Here is a 19,157-nt window from a genome sequence, read left to right as displayed (position 1 = left end):
TTCTGTTAAAACTGTAAATCTGTTCACTCCCTTCTGTTTCTGTTAATAACTAGAGTGGAGTTTCCCTGCAGTGACACCAAGGGAAATAGTACAATAATGAATAATAAAGACAGCCACTGCTGACATGTGGGTACATATATAACTAGGTATTTGAAAGAGGAAGTTATTTTGCTGTTTATGAAATCAGATATGTTAGAAGTGTATGAGGTTAGATAATGTTCACACAATGTAAGATAATTGTGGGCACTATAAAATGGGCAGAACTGTAATACTTGTCATGTTAAAATAACGGGTATCTGCTTTATTTACATTTAATACCATGTTAAGCATACAGCACATTTTGGTGGATCACTTAATCTATTTCTATTTCACAAAGTGCCTTTTCATTTCTCACAGCACAGTACAAAGCCAAGGGTCTTAGGTAACTATGAACCTGAAGTGAACTACAAATAAAAGTACCCACGGATGAAGTAAAGTAAACATAATAAATGTCACATACGTAAGTATAGGCCCCAGGCCCCACACCCATTTTTAGGATTTGGAATTTAATATACCAGCCTTCATATGCCTTCATTTAATATACCAGCTTTTGAAGTAGTGATTGTTAATCAACTTAAGGTCACTGGATTTATTCCTGTGGTGAACACAGGAGAGATATAGGCGACTTAAATGTGTCTTGTGAAATCTCTCACTAGCCACAAACCTCTATTGCACACTGCAAGACCATGTTGCACACAGTAGAAAAGTAGCACTGTAGAGGTGATTACTGCAGCTGACATTATTCACACAGCACTTGGGTACCCTGTAGGTACAGTCAGCATAGCTGCTCAGTACGCTGAGGAAACCCTGACTGAATCAAGCCCACCCAACACCAGGAGGCAATTGCATGCCATCCTGACTCAGCTGGGTGTGACACAGTCCAGATTAAAACCAGCACTCTCTGTAGTCTAAGGCCTCAAATTGTACCCCAGGTGAAGGTTTTAACTTGGTGAATTTAACAGTCAAGTGCTGGCTGTGACATTCAACAAGAAATTGTAAATGTTCACAACTGGGTTTGAATTAACCTTTCCTGGCAATAGAAGACACAACGGCTTTGAAAAGAGCACTGTGGTCATTTGACACAAGGTCTCATAGGTGGAGCTGTGTACAGGCACACAGAAAAAAAGCAGAGGGTGTGACATTTTGACCTGCCTTACACATTCCTGCTTTCCACTTCTAAAAGCAAAGAACATTCCATAACACATACTTTAAAAATTGAAGAGCCACCCGGTAGTGTGATGCCTCTGGATTTCTGAGGTGCTGCATTTGACTGCAGTATTTCAATTGCATCCGAATATATTTTTGACTATTGTCATTTATTTATTCATTTATTTTACTTTCTGGGCAACTGCAAGTGCAAAGCAATCAAGGTGTTGGTTGCTGACTATCAATACACCAGGCACACCACGTATCCCCCCACCCCCCCACCACCACACCAGAACAGCACTCTTTGGGTTTGTTACAATTATTTGCTTTATTCATCAAGTTTGCCTTGCCCCTATTTTCACAAACAGCATTGTGAGAATATCGAATGCTCACATGCTTGTATTTCTCACGAAGCTCTCACTGGACTCCCCAAGCACAGATGCTCCTGGAATGACTCACAATCTTCCAGTCTGTCCAGATCCACTTGACTTTACACCGGAGATGTCATAACTGGAACCCCACCAAGCCACTGAAGCTAACTAAATATTTCAAAGGCAATTAAAAGAAGAAAAGGTCACCAGAAAACCTACTTTGCTGTAAATCACAATGACCTGAACAGCCCATGATTTAATCAAAGGGGGTGAAGTATGCCGATACCTAACATGTCATATATTACTGCAAATAGAATGGAGACACACACAAAAAAAGGCAATACCATTAAAAAATATGTTTTTAGGCAGAACAAAAACAAAGTATATATTTAGATGGCTTCTAATGCCTCAGCTACCTTTGGGACAGCTAACTTTTCAATGGGAACAGATTAGGAAAAGGTGACCATGAAATGACATCGCCCGGTTAATAATTAGTCAGGTGTTATCACTACACAAGGCTTTATGATATGATAGCACAATCCGCCCCTCTCCATCACCAGCACTACCATATATCTGTGCCTAAAAATAAATTAGCAACATTTTGTTAAATGGTAAATGATTGTCGTAAAAGAAGATGTATTATTCTTAGCGTTTATTTCAACAGATGCGGTATTCTTCAATCTAGTCAAGTTACATATCACATTGCTCGAATTTTTTAAATAGAAGTGGTGATGTCTCATGTGCTGAGAAGGTGGTGGGAAGGGAAGACAGAGGTTTATATTGATGTTTTAACATAGAGTATTTGCGAGAAAGTAGTAGGGAACCTAACCACTATGTACATTGGACCTGCTGGATTCAAGCTATGGGCAGCCATTTTCATTTCAATTTCCTGATCTTTAAATTGAAAAATTTTCTGCCTGAAATACCCTGCTTTAGGTCTGTCACCAGTTATTAATGTGCCAACACATACAAGTAATAATTATATTATATCAGGGGCAAAACTGGTTCAATTCCAGACCATTGAAACAGCTCACCTAAATTAAAATGGTACATTATTATTGTTGTTGTTATTATTGTTCAACTTATTCATCCATTTACATATTGACTTATTTATTTATCTTTATTATTTGATTGTATTAGATTTGGTCTCATTAAAAGTCCTGCTATACCCTTGGCAACATGCGGTCTCTCGGGTCATGCAGTTCAGGAAGGAACAGCTGCTTTCACCAGATTTCATTCCCCCACCCCTCCCATCATTAAAACACATTAGAAGTGAAAATGGGCCTTTTCTGACAGATGGCTTCCCCGGTGTTGTGAAATATTTTGTGTCCCCTGGAATTTCTGTACTCCCCCATCCCGCCACTGCCACCAATCCTGACACAAATATCCAAAAGGCCAGGGCCAAATGTTTAACCATGAACCACCTTCTGCCTTCAGGTAGATTTTTAAAATGTAGATACGACAATTATATAATATAATATTGTAGTTTCTGCTCTATATCAATAACCCCTTGCTACCACTGAATGCCCTGTCTTTTGTACTTGTTTTTTGCTTGTGAACTAATCTTTATTCTTTACATATGACCTTGAAGGTATACCACATCAAGTCTGATCTGAGTAGGCTGACTGACTTGGAAACAGCCCTCCCAGACCCTAATAGCTCCAGACATACAGTTTTGGCATTCTTTCATTGAAATGCTGAAAGAAACACATTCAGCCCTGATCACACTGAGGGGACAGAAGTTTATGAGAGGTATACACAAGGCACTTGTACACATAGAGTTGTAGGTATGTTGAACAAATAACCTAATTTGTTGTTCAAACCTATTCCTTTAAGAATCAGCATGGATCAAATTGGAATTTGTAAATTGCATTATGCTTTGAACTGTACTGTATTCTTGCACTTTGTATAGCTCTTATGCTTTGTAAGTCGCCCTGGATAAGAGCGTCTGCAAATAAATAAATAAATAAATAAATAAATAAATAATCAATAAACTACAATAGGAACTCTGGTCCTTGAGGGCTGAAGTGTATTCAGGTGATTTCACATTTGCTTAATTTTTCACAAAATGCCTGGAAGTCTTTTTATATGGACGCTGTTAAGGGTACCAATACAAAGTTGTAAACAGGGGATCTCCTTGGCTTGGAGACTTCTGCTTGACAAGTTTGCTGGCTTGAAAGATTTATTCAGAAGCCCTCTCTCTAATTTGCAATCTTTGTTATGTTTTTGTTTTTTCTCAAATTGCTGCTCAGTATATTCATAACAGATGTCTGGAGGATGCATCTTGTCCTGCTCAGACCTTTATTTCACAGAACTCCTAGAGCTACACATAGGTGAAGGTACTTTAGGAGAGGAGGTATTCTGGACCTGGAACAAAGCCATAGTGCCTTGGCAACTGAATAATATCTGTCCGGCCAGGAACATCAAGGCGCTCAGGAATCTCTGCCATTAGAGCAGGACTTCCCAAAAGGAAACTCACATCTAAACTTAGGTTTCCTCACTCACAGGAAGCTGGAATCCAGTCAGCTTTCGACACAGAGACAGCAACCTGGCTTGTGTGTGTGGGGGGAGCAATATCCAGTTTTCTAAAGAGACAGTGAAATGACTTGCAGTGTAGGTGGGATAATGTTACACACACCGGGTCAGGTTTGGCCCAAATCTTTGGTTGGGAATGCACTGCCCTCCCAAGATTAAGTGGCAATGACCAACACCAAGCACAGACTGCACCCAGGTGCTCACTATGGTAAGGTCCTATGGTACTGAACAATGCATAATATAAGGCTGAAGACACAATCTCAAGGAAATACACAGTTATGTGCATACACCAGTCAACCTTATTTGTCTTTGCAAATGCTGTTATAAGCATCCCCTTTTTCAGAATCGAGGATCTGGGCTCTGTCAACTTACCTTGGGTGTGTAATAACACCCTCTTGAAGGTGGCAGTAGTGTAGTAGAGTGATTACTGACATGGTCTTGTAATGGAGGATTGTGAGGTAAGATCTTCTTACTTCTTACCCTTGAGCTAGGATTTAGCCCAGATTACTCCAATAAAGCACTATTAATGTTGTTGTTTTTTCCAAACAGTCTTATTTAAAATGTTTCTATTTTATGTTTACAGCTGATAGGTTACAATTTGCTGTTGAAGATTATGTACCCATGTGTAAATGTGGTAAAGGTTGCTATAAGTTACCAGATGGAGAAGAGGCATAAAGGAAAAACAATCCCTCTTTTATGTGGTTTACTCCTACACCTAAGGACATTTTTCAATCTGAATTATTGGACAAACATGAGTATTCACACAAAGGAAATACAGATATTCAAGCCAATCCTTCCACAGTCATTTTACAACTATTGGCAGGCATTCATTCTCCACGATTTTGACCAAAACAAAAGCCTTTTCAAATGCACTTCAGAAAGATATTAAACTGGAAGAAGACTGTAAAAACAAAAGTTATACATTTTAGGAAAAACAGATGAAAGATTGACTAAATATGTTTTTAGATTATTTTGTGTTCCATTAGAATTATTATAAATAAATACATAATAAAATGTATTAGAAAACCTATTAAAAAACGGGAAGCTTCACGGTCATGGGGTTTATTATTATTATTATTATTATTATTATTATTATTATTATAGTATCAGAGTTAGCCTACTATTTAGTTAAAAAGGCTAAGAAACATGGATGCAGGTCTGGGGGAAAAACGGTAACCTAAACATAGTTAACATACATTTTTACAGAGATATCTATTTTATAATAAAATACCCTGTTTGTATGTTGAAGATATTTACACTTCCTACTGCATCATGGCTGTAGTTGTACTTGTTATAGGTAATGTTATGGGCTACTAATGTGTTAACAGCACTGTTTACTCTCTTTTCAGTGATATGAACTATTGATAGGCAGATTATTTGTTTTACTGTTTTACTACTAAAGCAATGCAAATCTTTCAGGAGACATTTCAGATATGCACATGACCAATCAAAAGTTGTTTGGGATTTGTACAAAAATGCAGGCACCTTGTAGAAAACGGGTTTTTGACAGTTAATTGATTATTTGCGCCCTCTACAGGCCAATGCTATGGTTGCACACAAATTAGCTCCAATACACAAATAGCTGAACGCTGACATCAGTTGAAAAAAGCGAGGGCATTAAACATGCACGTTTTGTGTATATATTTGGCACATTATGCAAAAAGCACACATTTTATAACACAGAGCAATCGTTTTCACGGCATCTTCTTTCGTGCAAGGATACAAACGTACAGTAACTATATGCAGCTTACATTATTATTCAATGCTGACCATAAATACATTTCCCAGGAGCCTCGGGTTTGGACTGCGAACACGTGCCTCGGTCACATGGGTGTCGAGACTCAAGGGGGACAGTGAACATGGCGGCGCTCACACAGGCCCGTTTCCTCTCTCTGCAGCTGCTGCTGAAGGTACGTCTCCGCACAGATGATTATCTCAGGTGGTCGTTTGCTTGATTTCGTTAGGTCTCTGGATTTAATTGAGGCAGAAGCGCGCAAATATTAAAATGACACGAGTGTGTTTGCGTCTCTGCAAAGATATGCATACTGCTGCCTGTGGTTTCCTGATTCATTTCCCCTTGTACAATAATAATAATAATGGACTAGGATGTAGTCTTCTTTAAAATGAATTGGAAGGCAACAATAACAACCTTATCTTCTGTATTTCTGCTTAACGATTAATATTACACTGGATTAGCTGTGAAATTTCAATGCGAAAATGATCCAGTCAGTCAGATTTACCTCCTAAACCGAGTCAGAACAGTTTTAGCGTCAGCTATACAGTTAATGCAATGAGTATACCCCAAAATACGTGTTTTTCTTGTACTTATTTTGAATATATTGTAATTGTGTGACTGTCCTTAGGTATATTTATCTGGCTAATGTTGCAATCGTTTAACAACAGAAGTACCATGTGGTTTTATCTAATGCGATGAACAAGCACTGCAGACGTTGTGCAGGATAACAGTACATGCCACACATCCACAACCGTCACCAGAAAGTGTTATTCAGTAAATAATGGCTTTCATTTACATTTGTTTAACTATACATCATATTTGGTACTAGTGTGTAGGAATACTATGGTTTCGAATTAAGAATGTGAATTATGTTATATGCAGCTCTGGAAAAAATTGAGACCACTGCAAAATTATCAGTTTCTCTGGTTTTACTATTTATAGGTATGTGTTTGGGTAAAATGAACATTTTTGTTTTATTCTATAAACTACTGACAACTAAAAATATTAATGAAATGGAATGACTGCCATACAGGTAGAGATGCTGATTTAAGAAAAAATTGCAGTGGTCTATTAATTTTTTTCAGAGGGGTGTCTCTCTCATATATATATACATGTATGTATGTGTATGTTTGTTTATATAATGTGTGTGTGTATATATATATATATATATATATATATATATATATATATATATATATATATATATTACACATATAAACAAACATACACATACATACACACACAGAGAGAGAGAGAATCGCAAAAAGATCTTGAACATGTTGAGTGAAGAGAGATGAAATGCTGTCAAAACACCAAATCAAGAGTAAACTGTATTCAGCTGTGCTAAAATATAAGGAAACATTATTGAAGATGTAAGAAAGTTTAACAGGACCCTAATTAAAGAAATCATAGAAAATAATGGGAACATCAAAAATTCAAAACAACGCCTCCAAATATGAGAATGAAATCATTGCCCTGAAACTTGATGATGGCACAACAATACAAAACTGAGATGTGATTATCAGAAGAGTGGAACAATTCTGCAAACCTATATAGTAGTGATGACTGCAGTGAAGAAGAAAAAGAAGGTCTTCATTTCAACAACCCTCAGATGCAAGCAAAAAACTGGAACCTCAGTCTTCCTTGGATAACAAATCAGTGCAGATGGAGATATTATGGAAGACATCAAAAAAAGAACAAAAATGGGGTGGGGGGGCATTAGGAATAAATGACATGCTGTTGAAAGGAAATCTACCCATTTGCCTGAAAAGAAAAGTATTTGATCAGTGCATACTACCAGTGCTCACAAACCTGGTCACTAAATCCAACGTTACTGATACTGCTGATGATGCAAAGAAGCGTGTGTGTGTGTATATATATATAATATATAATGTGTGTATGTTATATATGTGTGTATGTTATATGCATATGTATGAATTATTCTTAATAAACTGTTGATCCTGTCAGGCTTCCTCCAAAGAGGTGGTGAGGCAGCTGTTTCAGGAGAGCTTCCCTTCTGCAGCTGTAGAGTCGAGGAGGCTGATTGACAGTGCAGCGGGGAGTCTGTCGGTCACCACAGAGGAGGCTCAGCAGGTAAGACTTTCATTTGCTGCCTATTTGGGCCCACCTGTGAATAAAACCAAGGAGAGCAGGATAACAATGTGGGTGCAGGTTGTGCATTTCCCCAGGTCAGTTGAATGTTGTTGTTTTTTTAATTCTTGGCCAACCTGTCCTGGTTAGTTATGGATATATACTAGATGCAGCTTGTATACAACCATGCAAAATTCTGCATTAAAGAGTTTCCAGGCCCGATCCTGGAAAGCCCCAACACAGCAGGTTTTAGCAGCCATTTATAAGCATTTGGAAATGTTGAATTCTTACTGATTAAACTGGTTGGGTACAATCATGAAATTTAGAGAGAATTTAGAACAGGGGTCCCCAACAGGTCGATTGCGAGCTAGCAGTCGATTTGCGGGACCTCTCTGAGGGGCTCGCCAAGCAATTTAGAAAATACAAGCAAAATCCCCCCCCTTTTGTGGATTTATCAGTTTTTCTGCTTTCTCTGTTCTAGGTGCTCAGGGCCTTGCACACTCTCTCTCATCATGTGGTGTTCCATGGGCTGGCATCTCCAGAGCAGATTCTTGCTGTCTTTCCAGAAAGCTTCCACTCCAGCCTCAAAAACCTGCTCACCAAGATCCTGCTGGAGCACAGGTACTGCAGACCCCTACACACCAGCCTGTACAATCACTGGGAATTTCTCTGCTCATTTTGTGAAGGCAAAGCTAAGTGCTAATCAAATGGTAGACCTTTGTAGCAACCAACCCAATTTTTTCCCAAACCCAATATTTTGTTTGTTTGTATGTATGGCTGAAGCTTCTGTATAATAGCAGATGCACCTGTTGTAAATTAGCTAATCGGGCCATGGCAGAACTGACTTAAAAGTAGGAGCTTTCTGGAAACAGAAAGCCCTCTGCTGTCCACACACTGAACTGCAATGATTTCTAGAGTGGTCATCAAACTCCACACACTGAAACCTCTGCACTCCAGTCTCCCTTTAGAAACTGTTGATATGCAATTCAGATCAATTCTTATTACCAAGGAGGATGTTTCCCTTCCCTCATACTGTTCTTCCTCCTGTGCACAAAAAGACAAAGCAGAAAAACCCAACTTTTAGAATATCATTCTATTTTTTCAAGGAATTGGTTAAACTTCTTACAACTATTGATTGAAAATCTCAAAGCTTGGCCAAATGCCAGAGATCAAAGTCAACAAGTCTTGTTGGTGTCAAGTTGAAACAACTTTGAGAATTCAAAAATGTTATTAAGCACCCACAGAATTTTCAGTGACTTCATAATACCATTTCACTGAAATATGACTAGGTCATCAATATTACTATGTTCAGATTTGTATTGTGAATGCTATTGTATTTAATTAATTAATTTTAGAGTTAGCTATCACTCCTTAAATAAAACAAAAGTCTCTCTGATCTCTGAGTCTGATCTCCCTTGAATCTCTTTAGAGTGAATTATTTTCTCATTAATGTTATCCATTTATGTTTCTGTATGTAATCAAATGTATTAAACCAAAAGTAAAAGTTATCATTCAGTATAGCTCCTAGATTTAGATGCTTTATAAGATGTTGTTTCATTGGAAGAGAGAGATCCCCAGCTGAACCGTTAAAATTAGAAAAAATTGCATTCATACCTTTTAACAATTTAACCAAAGCACTTTAGACTATATACATGTAGTCACATGTTTCAACCACTGTTTGTCTTATATCTCTTCTGCTTTTTGAACTCCTAGGTTCAGAATAAAATGTCACCTGCTCTATTGGATTTCACCTGGGGTTTTGAGTAACCCGTGCTGATGATTAAATGTTTTGATCATAATAGTTTGTTTATTGTAATTCTAAAAATAATTATAAGTTATAAAATAATAATATAATTGATCGTCCTTTGCTTTTTCCACCCGACCATTGAACATCTTTTCTCTCTTCCACAGCCCTACCTGGAGAAATGAAGCCGTGTCTAATCAAAGTAAGCTTAATACCCTTTCTTTTGTTTAAAGCTTCCCCTCACTTTAAATCGGTGATACTGAGATGGGAACAACATCATTAATGATAAAGCTCCTTTTGCACTTTTCAACTAAAGAGTGTATTTACACGGCCCATTCTTCATGACTTGAAAATATTCCCAGTTCTATTAAGTTCGTTTTCTAGGTTGGTATATCTGCAGGTTGGTTGGCGTGTCTCTAAGCGATCTTGCCTTCTTTTTGGTTGAAGTTTCGCTGCCTCAGTTAGTGGACATGGACTGGAGGGTGGATATCAAGACAGCCTCAGACTCCATGAACCGCATGGCAGTTCCCACCTGTCTGGTGCAGATGAAGGTACACTCGACAACTGTGTTTCTATGTTTCTACTTGGTGCCTAAGCGTTACTCGATGACAATACCGTGGCATTGCAGGCCTTTCTCCTCAAAGAAAGGCTTTATCTGACATCTGTAGCTGTTGTGCGTTCATTTCCCCTTGCTGTTGTGTCTTTAGGGGTCTTTTGGACAATTCATGCTTTCCATTACACTATCATCTCCTCAGCAGCTGACATCTACAAGAAGTTAAAAGCACTTCTTCAGAAGATGAGATCGCCAGGGTTCCCATTTTTGTCAGTCATGCTTCCAGTTGAAGCCGACTGCTTTCCTGCACAATGTTTGGTTCAAGTGAATGTGTATCGCTTGCATGCAAATTCCTGTTTAACTTGTTGTTTTATATTGTAAGTATTGTGTACGGTTTTTGTTTTGTTACTTTAAAAGCTTATTCAACTAGTCTAAATTTAGCAGTGAAACTGTAAATAAAGCCCTGATGCTCAGATTAAAAGAGCTTCTCCCTGTTTCAGGTGCAGGATGACCCCAGCCTGCGTGGCCCGGCTGCCCTGTCCACTGTGACTTTGGAGCTCAGCAAGGAGACTCTAGACACCATGCTGGATGGGCTGGGGAGGATACGAGACCAGCTGTCTGCTGTGGCGAGCAAATAAAGCTGGACCTGGATTCAGTATTAAGGACCTGTCCCCTTCATTAGCACATTGACTTCTGTGTGCCTAAGCGTGTTGTGCAACAGCCTTCAACTCCAGAGGAATACTAAAGGAAACTGAACTGAAGGTGTTTTGTGCTACTTGCCACTGTCATTGCTCGAACTCTGAGATGATCTACTGCCGAGGCTCCATTGACATCCTACTAGGCCTCCCCCTGCACACATCACACCCGCCTGGGACCAGGAGACTGTGTGTAGACAGTGTGTTGACCTGAGCTCATGTATTTCAATAAAACGGCAGGTTTAGTAACATTTCAACTAATAGTTCTGTTATTCAGAAAATGGAGCATTGGTGTATATATTTTCCATATCAACTGTTGGGTGAACTATGTATAACTAAACCTGCTAGATAAAATGCAGAACCAAAATAAATGCCCTTTTGAACGTTTCATAACTTTTTTAAAATTGATAATAGAAATTCGTCTGTATTTGGAGGTCAGCTAGATCTCTGTGGTCAGTGCTATAGGTTTTTGGCAGTTTTTCTTTATTACAATAACGGATCAAAGTAAGAACAGTCAAAAGTAAGCGAGGTCTTCACTTGTGCCAGTTTTTGTGGTTTTGTTTCTGATCCAAAAGCTGATCTTTCTCCAGTAAAGATAGGATAATAGCATCCAAGTTGTTTTGCTTCTCAGCTGGCTCCAGTTCGTCTAAAGTTCCTCCACAGGATTGACCTTTGACACCTAAGTATTTCTGATTTAAACTTAAGCAAAATCTCAGACACCCCGTACAATAAGTATTGATTATATTTTTCACTAGCAGTAAACTATATTTAGATAGTCTTTACTTTATACTAATAGAAATGTGTTTCTTCCAAGGTTTTGCATTTATATGATATGACATTGCATTTGTTGATTCCTTTAGATTTAACAAAATATTTGACTATATGGAGCTTCATTCGTTTTTCTTCTAACTTGAAATTTCTCTGAAGTTACTCATGAACTTTTTTAATTTTTTTTTTTTTTTTTTAATGTCCAGTTTTACAAATCTGAGATTTATTTGTGTGCACAGGTTTATAGTGGGTGACTCTCTGCTCAACTGGAATGTGTAAATAGCTGTGTCATATGCACATTTATTTTTGAATAGGTTGAAGTCTAATTGGATATTTTAAAAAGGACATAGAAATACATCTATACCACATTATGACAAAACATAAAAAATGTAGCTTTGTGCCTTTTAATAAAATGTAATTTAACAACATCTGTTTCTGAAACAATGTGACTCAGGAAGTGGTTCGTTTAGTTTAATTGTATTGTGTGACGTTTTGATGACCACTCTAGAAATCATTACAGTTGGAAATCAAAAGTGTACAGAATCCACAATGTATGAAGCACTACACACATTCACACTTCATGATGTGTATTCATACAGTATTCTGTGATTCATGAAGTTTCTTAATTATTGGTCATTGAATTATACATATTCATCAATTATCAATTGTTACCTCGGTAATTGGTATAGAATGACAGTTCAAGATGTACACATCCCCTGGTCTGACTCAGTTATATTAACTGGAATCTTCACTCTTTACAGTTTCCTCTGTGCTGAAGCAGTGTTTAATAAACTCTGAATATACAGATGGGTGACAAATTAGAGGAAAAACCAACATCAGGTGTCACAGTAAGGTGTTGGGCACCACAAGCTGCCAGAACAGAATAAAGACAACCTTACTATGTATTGAACCAATCAGAAAACCGTGAAAGTATAAGGGTGACTGACAGTAACCATCCATTCAAGATTGAATTGTGAAGGGCAGACAGTAAGATTAAAATACAGACACATTAGGGTGTATCTTCTTCTGATTATTATTATTATTATTAAAGTTTATAGCCTGGGCAGCTTTCAGTGCAGTTCAAGACTTATCTGAGCCCCCATCTCTCTCTCTCTCTCTGCACTGTGAAAGCTCTCATTTTGGACTCTGCACTGTGTCCAAGTCTTTGGTGTTTATAACTGTATATTGTGCCGTGTGAGTGTGTTCTATCTGCCTCCATAAAGTTGTATTCCTTATTACTTTGTGTCAAAGTTCACTGAGAGACAGAGACAGAGATTGCCCTGCTTAGAAACAAATCAGGTGAGTTTTTTCTTCTTTCACAATTTTACATATGAAACATGAATTAAGTGATTGAAATTAAACAGAGAAAGTGATTTCTGGATATTTCACATCTGAGGGTGATGATGTGACTGCTGGTCTGGAGGTGCTGGAGTCAGGTAAGTCTCTTCTTTCTCTCTACCCTTTCGTTTGTTCACTCACACCAGTCAGAACAAAAAAATTAAAAGAAATGGCTGAGTTATGTAAAGTAATGAGAGCAGAGTGCAAGAGCCTCTTTCTCTGAGCTGGATGGCATTAATAAAATGTCAGAATCACAAGTCACTGCTAACATGAAGACCTTCAATTATGTATCCTCCCAATGAAGAAACCTTTACTAAGCCAGGGTAAAGAAAAAAAATAGTGGTGAATTACAGTACAGCAAATGGATACATAAGGAGCATAAAATAAGTAAATTGTATCCACATTATTCACACTACACCATCTAATCCTGGGTTGAGTCGACCCAGGGTGACCCATCCCTGAGTTCAGCTCTGCTTGCATTCACATTTGCCTTGAGCTACAATATAAGGGTTCGCACATAGGATTCGCACATTTGGACACGACCGTTTCACACTACATATTATCAACACACGTCAATCAGAGCTCTTGATAAAATTGACAGGTTTTTTGCTTACCGGCCAATTGATCATGATTGTAAACTTGAACTTTTTTGTAATAATCTTTTTTTAGCTATTTTATTTTCTTGCGGCACAGAGATGCACTTCTGTCATACCTGGCACTCTGGATGGCAGCAGACAATTGTGTGAACACTTTTAAATTGTGTTTTGTTCCATCCATCTGTTGCTGATACCAACAGATGGCTGACCAACTTCTATTGTCAATTGTCAATTGTCTAGTGTGAAAGCTTATATAATTTAAGCTACTGAATGTCAGTATAGTGTAAGATGACTTTCATGCTGCATTCCGTTAACCCTGAGAAACACAGAGAGAGAGAGACTTGGAGAGATGGTAAGGCCAACGTTAAATTGGTTGTGCTTTGATATATCTCAAATCATAATTCTTCAGATATACAACAATGTATATATGTGATTTTCAGTCTTGACAAATGCAGAGCTTTTGTGATGAATTGAAATGGGTTAGACTGAATTAAAACAGTGGTGTTGCATAGACAAGGCTGTAAAATGTTTGTCCATAGGGGCTTGCCACGCTTCTCTTGGTATGGATCAGGGTCTGAGGGGAAATAGTGCAGACTTCTGTGCTCCACACTTCCCCTGTTCACCACCAGAGGTCATCATCACCTGAATACTAAACCCTCACATTCCCCAGCAATCAGCCAATTTACACTCAGCATCATGTGCATTTGCACCTTCAACACTCTGCTCCCATTGGACCTACACTACACATCTCTGTCCCCTGCTTCACTCTGCTCTGCATGTAAACCTCCCTTTTACTGCAGTTCAGTACTCAGTCTTGTTTGTGTCTAGGCTGCATTTCTAAGTATTACGCCCTTCTTCTATTGTCCTGTGTTCCTGGCCATTGCTAGTTCTTCTCTACTCTGCCCTCTGGATTACCCTCTGACTTCTTGTACGCCCCAATCGTCCGACCCTTTGCCTGTTAACCCGACTACACCTCTTGCTTCGTCTCCATTGTTTGCTAGCTCTTTGAGCTGGATTGTGACTTACCTGCTTCTTCTCACACTTGAGTTCTCCACTTCCCTGGCTGTTTGTGTAAGATAGTTATTACACATACTTAAAAACATGAAAAAAAAACAATGACACTAATATATGATGGAAAACAGTGCACGTGTTTAATTAATCTTCCAAGCACAATCCACATGACAAAGGCTCCCTAATAAAAGAAGCAATTACAAAACTGTTCTTGTGTTTGTAACAACTGCTGTTGTAATTCAGCCTTACCATTTTAAATTTGTCACTTAAAGTGCAACTTTGGGCATGACAGAAATTCACATGTAAACATAGCTGAAGCAATTTCAAGGAGGAGGAACTGTATTTTATTCTGGATTAGTGGATCACCATCCTGATGAAGATCTCTGGTAGATTGAAACGTTGTTTGTGCTAAAATACTTTGAATTTTTTGGAGCTGTAGTAAGTGTGTGGGTATTTCTTTTTTATTCCCTATTTGTGGAAATAAATTCTAGAAATCTGAATAGGAAAATGGGATGGATTTTGTGCAATATGTGGCCACACATCACACAAGACAGGCCACGCAGTCCAGCACTGTCCCTCAATAACCAGTCCTGCTCTCGTTAACAGAGACACCTGCACTGTAGAAAGGGAGCAGCAGCAGCTGGGCTGGACATCTGGAGGATCTTCTCTAATGGGGATGAAGAATGTCTGGGAAGATGTGGAGACACATACAGACATGGTGCAAAATAGTGTTATCTAGAGAGAAAGCAGATTTACTATGAAAAACAAGAAAGAAGCAGAGAGAGAGATGGCAACTGGCTCCTCCTCCCTCAGCAGTGAGTGTTACTGGTTTGTTTTTCTGTTTTATATTCCTCTAAACTTGTGGGGTGTCTGACCTCTGAACTGAATACAGCACCCTGCTATCACACTGTCGTGTCTGATTCCATTTCTGAAGAGGGATATAAATTGTTTTGTTTCTCTTTGACAGGGCAGATAAAGACTGCTTCCCATGAGGCACAGTGTCTCTCAGAGCTGAGGATTGTGCTGCTGGGGAGGAGATGGGCTGGGAAAAGTTCAGCAGGAAACACCATCCTGGGCAGAGAGCAGTTTAAAACTGGGGATGTGAGCGAGACTGTAACTTTGAATTGCCAGGGTGAAATAGCCAGGCAGTTAACTGTGGTTGACACACCAGGCTGGTGGGGTTCTGTACAACAGAATCCAGAGTGGGTTACAGAGGAGATTATGCGTAGTGTGTCTCTGTGCCCCCCGGGACCCAACGCTCTCCTACTGAACATTCCTGTGTGGCTCTTTTTCACAGAGATAGACAGGAGAGCAGTGCAGGAACACCTGGAGCTCTTTGGTGACAAAGTGTGGAAACACACTATAGTGCTGTTCACTGGAGCAGACTGTCTGAGAAACAGAACCATTGAGCAGCACATCGAGAATAAAGGGAAGGAGCTTCAGTGGCTTATTAAAAAATGTGGGAACAGGCATCATGTTCTCAACAACAGGATGATGGACGATCGCAATCAGGTCAAAGAGCTCCTGCAGAAAATTGAAGAGATGGTGGCAGGAAACAAGGGCAGATATTATGACACAGAAATGTTTCCAAAGAAGAAGGAAATCATAAAACCTAAAGGCAGTTTAGATCAGATTGGAAAGCAGCATGAAAAAAAGGAGAGCACGAGAGAAGAGGAGCTGAAGGAGAAGATGAGAAAGACCCTGAAGGAAGAGCAACTGAAGAAAGAGACAGATAAATCCACACTGCCTGTCAAAAGAAGGAGCAGGAAGACCCCTCTAATCCCTCCATCCTCTCCACCTCCTCCACTACCTCCATACAGTGAGTCTGACTTATATAGTATTACTGTGTAACTTCCTCTCCTCCTGAGTCTTATTGCTGACTCACTGATCTCACTGAGGAGAGGAGACAACAATCACGCCTACCCAAGGGCAACCCCTCACTGTATGGAGCTTCTCACAGAGTTTCTGGTGAGGGATAAAGCTCTTGGTCTCTGATAGATAGGGAAGAGATGGAGAGAAATTAGTGCATATATGAACACTTAGACAAGCATTTGAACAGTACTTGAGCATGCTTGAATATTCAAATATTTGCTCTCACTGGCTCTGTAGTCACTGGGGTACAGAACTGAGCTGTGGATTGAGAGCCTCCACACTCTGAACCCCTTGACAAGTTTTCATCAGTGTTGTCTAGACACTCTGTGTGATGTTGTGTTGTGTTTTGTTGCAGTGAGTGGAGGGGCAACTCCAGAGAGAAGCCCAGGAGAGACTCTGAGTCCAGATACTCCAGCGCCTCCCAGTGTCAATGGCAGCTACTACAGCAGCCAGATGTATCAGTCGGCAGAGTCCCAGATCAGACAAGAAGAGTTCCTGAAGGAGAAAGAGAGGAAACAGAGGGAAGAGGAAAGGCTGAGGGAGAAGCAGCGGAATGGAGTGCATAACTGCCTCCAGAGGATAGAGGGGGAGATCCAAAAGCGAAAGGAGATCAGAGCACTGGAGGAGCAGATATCAGTGCTGGAGCAGAGGCTGAGGAAGGAGAGGGATGAGGAGAGGAAGAGAGCACTGGAGGAGGAGCTGAGCAGAGAGCGAGAGCTGATAGGAAGGCTGAAGGGAGAGAGGGAGGGCATGAGGGAGGAGCGGGAGAGGAGAGAAGTGGAGGAGAGACACAGGAGGGAGAATGAGGAGCTCAGGCAAAGGTATGAGGAAAAGGCCAGAGAGGTGGAGAGATGCAGAGAGGAGATAAAGAGATACAAAGCAGAGATAGAGAGACTCAGTGTGATCGTGGACAGAGCCAGTATGATAGTAATACAGTCCCCTGCGGCAAGAGAGGTCCACAGCCAATTCAGGAGAGTAATGGAGGAGTTAAAGCAGAATTTTAAGGGGAAGGTCAAAGAAGACGCACAAAGTTGTACAATGGTCTTGTTTCTATAGGAGATGTAGGGTCTCAAACATATCATCTTCAATTTGGTTATCACTTGGGAGATGCACAGAATTAAAGAGGAATCTGTTGCTCCTCTAACTATCACGGGGAGACGCAGCAGGCTCTCAAGTGTCTGAACCCTTGTCAAATGCTCAGGCTTTACTCAGGCACTGTGTCACTACAGAGGATGCTCACACTGAGACACTGGACCATGCTTTGTGTCCAAGGATTTGTGTTCAAATTCATTAAGTACGTAGGGCAGTGGATGTTGTTATTCACACTGTTGCAAGAAAAATGTACACATGATGTATTCACTGAGGGTACCATTCACTCAAAAGTACACTGCAATGCTTTTGTAACAGCAAAATATGTACTTTGTTATAAGGGAATCATAGATTAAATATCTAGATTTTATATATATATATATATATATATATATATATATATATATAAAATCTGTGTTGCTCACAATAAAATAAATAAAATAATAATTCTGTCTCCTGTAAGAAGTCAGAATGCAATATGTACATTTTGCTTTGTGAAAGATAAGTTATTGGGCTGTGCGTGTGTGCACTTTCATGCATATTTTGCAGTTAATGTTTGACAGGCACACACAGTTACTATAATGTTGCCGCACTGCACAGTTAATATACTCTGAAAGGTGTTGTTTCTCGCTTATTTTACAGTTAACAATAATGAAGAAGTTAAATAATGAAACTGACACACACACATATATACACACATACAAACAACGACTGACAAACACAGAGAGTCTGATAAACATATACACACATCAGCATAGTAGTAGTAAAATAAGCAGATATGTCCAATACATCATGTGTGATGTTACATGATAACATATAGTTTGGTGTAACACTGTAAAAGCATATTCAAGTGAAATGTACCTTGGTAAAATATAGTAAAGTGTGTGGTGTACCATGGTAAAAACACTCATTTTCTAGACAGGTGTACTGTGGTAAAAACACCATAAACTGAAGTGTGGTGTACCATGGTATTAATAAAGTAACAAGTTGTATGTTGAACTTTGAGTTCGGAACCCTGCTTCAGAGTCCATAATAACCATTTACCCCCTCAGTGTTCGATCCTGCTGTCCCACACCCCCTCAGTGTTCGATCCTGCTGTCCCACACCCCCTCAGTGTTCGATCCTGCTGTCCCACACCCCCTCAGTGTTCGATCCTGCTGTCCCACACCCCCTCAGTGTTCGATCCTGCTGTCCCACACCCCCTCAGTTTCGATCCTGCTGTCCCACACCCCTCCTCAGGAACAGCTCCTGTTGTGAATCGGGGTTTTCGCTCTGCTCAACATCTCTTCTGCTCTGACTGCTGCTCCTCTCGGACACTAGATGGCGCTGTGTAGCTGCTCTCGCAGTGCAGTTGGAATGATCGTTACAATGGAAGAGTTACTGAACAGACTGTCTCACCGCAACACCATCAATAACAGCTCTGTTCCTTGACTCTGTGTCACAGTGCACTGAGGGAAAGAAAGAAGATACAAGTAATCTCAAGAGGGTGAACAAGAGGTGGTGAGTGGTTACTGATCTGTTTTTCCAGATGAGAGACTGAGGAACTGAACCTTTTCACCCTGGAACAGAGGAGA

At 39.7% G+C, this 19,157-nt stretch overlaps 2 protein-coding genes across 2 annotated transcripts; both read left to right on the top strand.

Annotated features, from left to right (window-relative positions):
* Nucleotides 1–5,864: 5,864 nt before the first annotated feature.
* Nucleotides 5,865–12,121, top strand: commd9 (COMM domain containing 9). Its single transcript, XM_066701011.1, has 6 exons — nucleotides 5,865–6,001; nucleotides 7,795–7,920; nucleotides 8,399–8,538; nucleotides 9,829–9,863; nucleotides 10,109–10,212; nucleotides 10,715–12,121. Exons 1-6 carry the CDS (start codon nucleotides 5,951–5,953, stop codon nucleotides 10,850–10,852), a joined length of 594 nt encoding a protein of 197 aa, XP_066557108.1. The 5' UTR covers nucleotides 5,865–5,950; the 3' UTR covers nucleotides 10,853–12,121.
* An 819-nt stretch (nucleotides 12,122–12,940) lies between these two features.
* Nucleotides 12,941–17,995, top strand: LOC136747797 (GTPase IMAP family member 4). The gene is made up of 4 exons (XM_066701010.1): nucleotides 12,941–12,976; nucleotides 15,229–15,437; nucleotides 15,590–16,441; nucleotides 16,850–17,995. The coding sequence occupies exons 2-4, from the start codon at nucleotides 15,380–15,382 to the stop codon at nucleotides 17,548–17,550; spliced, it is 1,611 nt and encodes a 536-aa protein (XP_066557107.1). The 5' UTR covers nucleotides 12,941–12,976; nucleotides 15,229–15,379; the 3' UTR covers nucleotides 17,551–17,995.
* Nucleotides 17,996–19,157: the final 1,162 nt, after the last annotated feature.

The sequence above is a fragment of the Amia ocellicauda genome, chromosome 4 (assembly GCF_036373705.1).
Source record: "Amia ocellicauda isolate fAmiCal2 chromosome 4, fAmiCal2.hap1, whole genome shotgun sequence".
Taxonomy (NCBI): Eukaryota; Metazoa; Chordata; class Actinopteri; order Amiiformes; family Amiidae; genus Amia; species Amia ocellicauda.
Note: the sequence above shows the minus strand (reverse complement) of the source record. Positions and strands in the feature narration are given on the sequence as shown.

Bases quoted from the DNA above. Each gene is read 5' to 3' on its own strand.
- LOC136747797 (XM_066701010.1), top strand. From the start codon at position 15,380: ATGAAAAACAAGAAAGAAGCAGAGAGAGAGATGGCAACTGGCTCCTCC. The intron at 15,438-15,589 runs GTGAGTGTTACT...TCTCTTTGACAG, and splicing joins TGGCTCCTCCTCCCTCAGCA to GGCAGATAAAGACTGCTTCC. The intron at 16,442-16,849 runs GTGAGTCTGACT...GTTTTGTTGCAG, and splicing joins TCCTCCACTACCTCCATACA to TGAGTGGAGGGGCAACTCCA.
- commd9 (XM_066701011.1), top strand. From the start codon at position 5,951: ATGGCGGCGCTCACACAGGCCCGTTTCCTCTCTCTGCAGCTGCTGCTG. The intron at 7,921-8,398 runs GTAAGACTTTCA...TCTCTGTTCTAG, and splicing joins CCACAGAGGAGGCTCAGCAG to GTGCTCAGGGCCTTGCACAC. The intron at 10,213-10,714 runs GTACACTCGACA...TCCCTGTTTCAG, and splicing joins CCTGTCTGGTGCAGATGAAG to GTGCAGGATGACCCCAGCCT.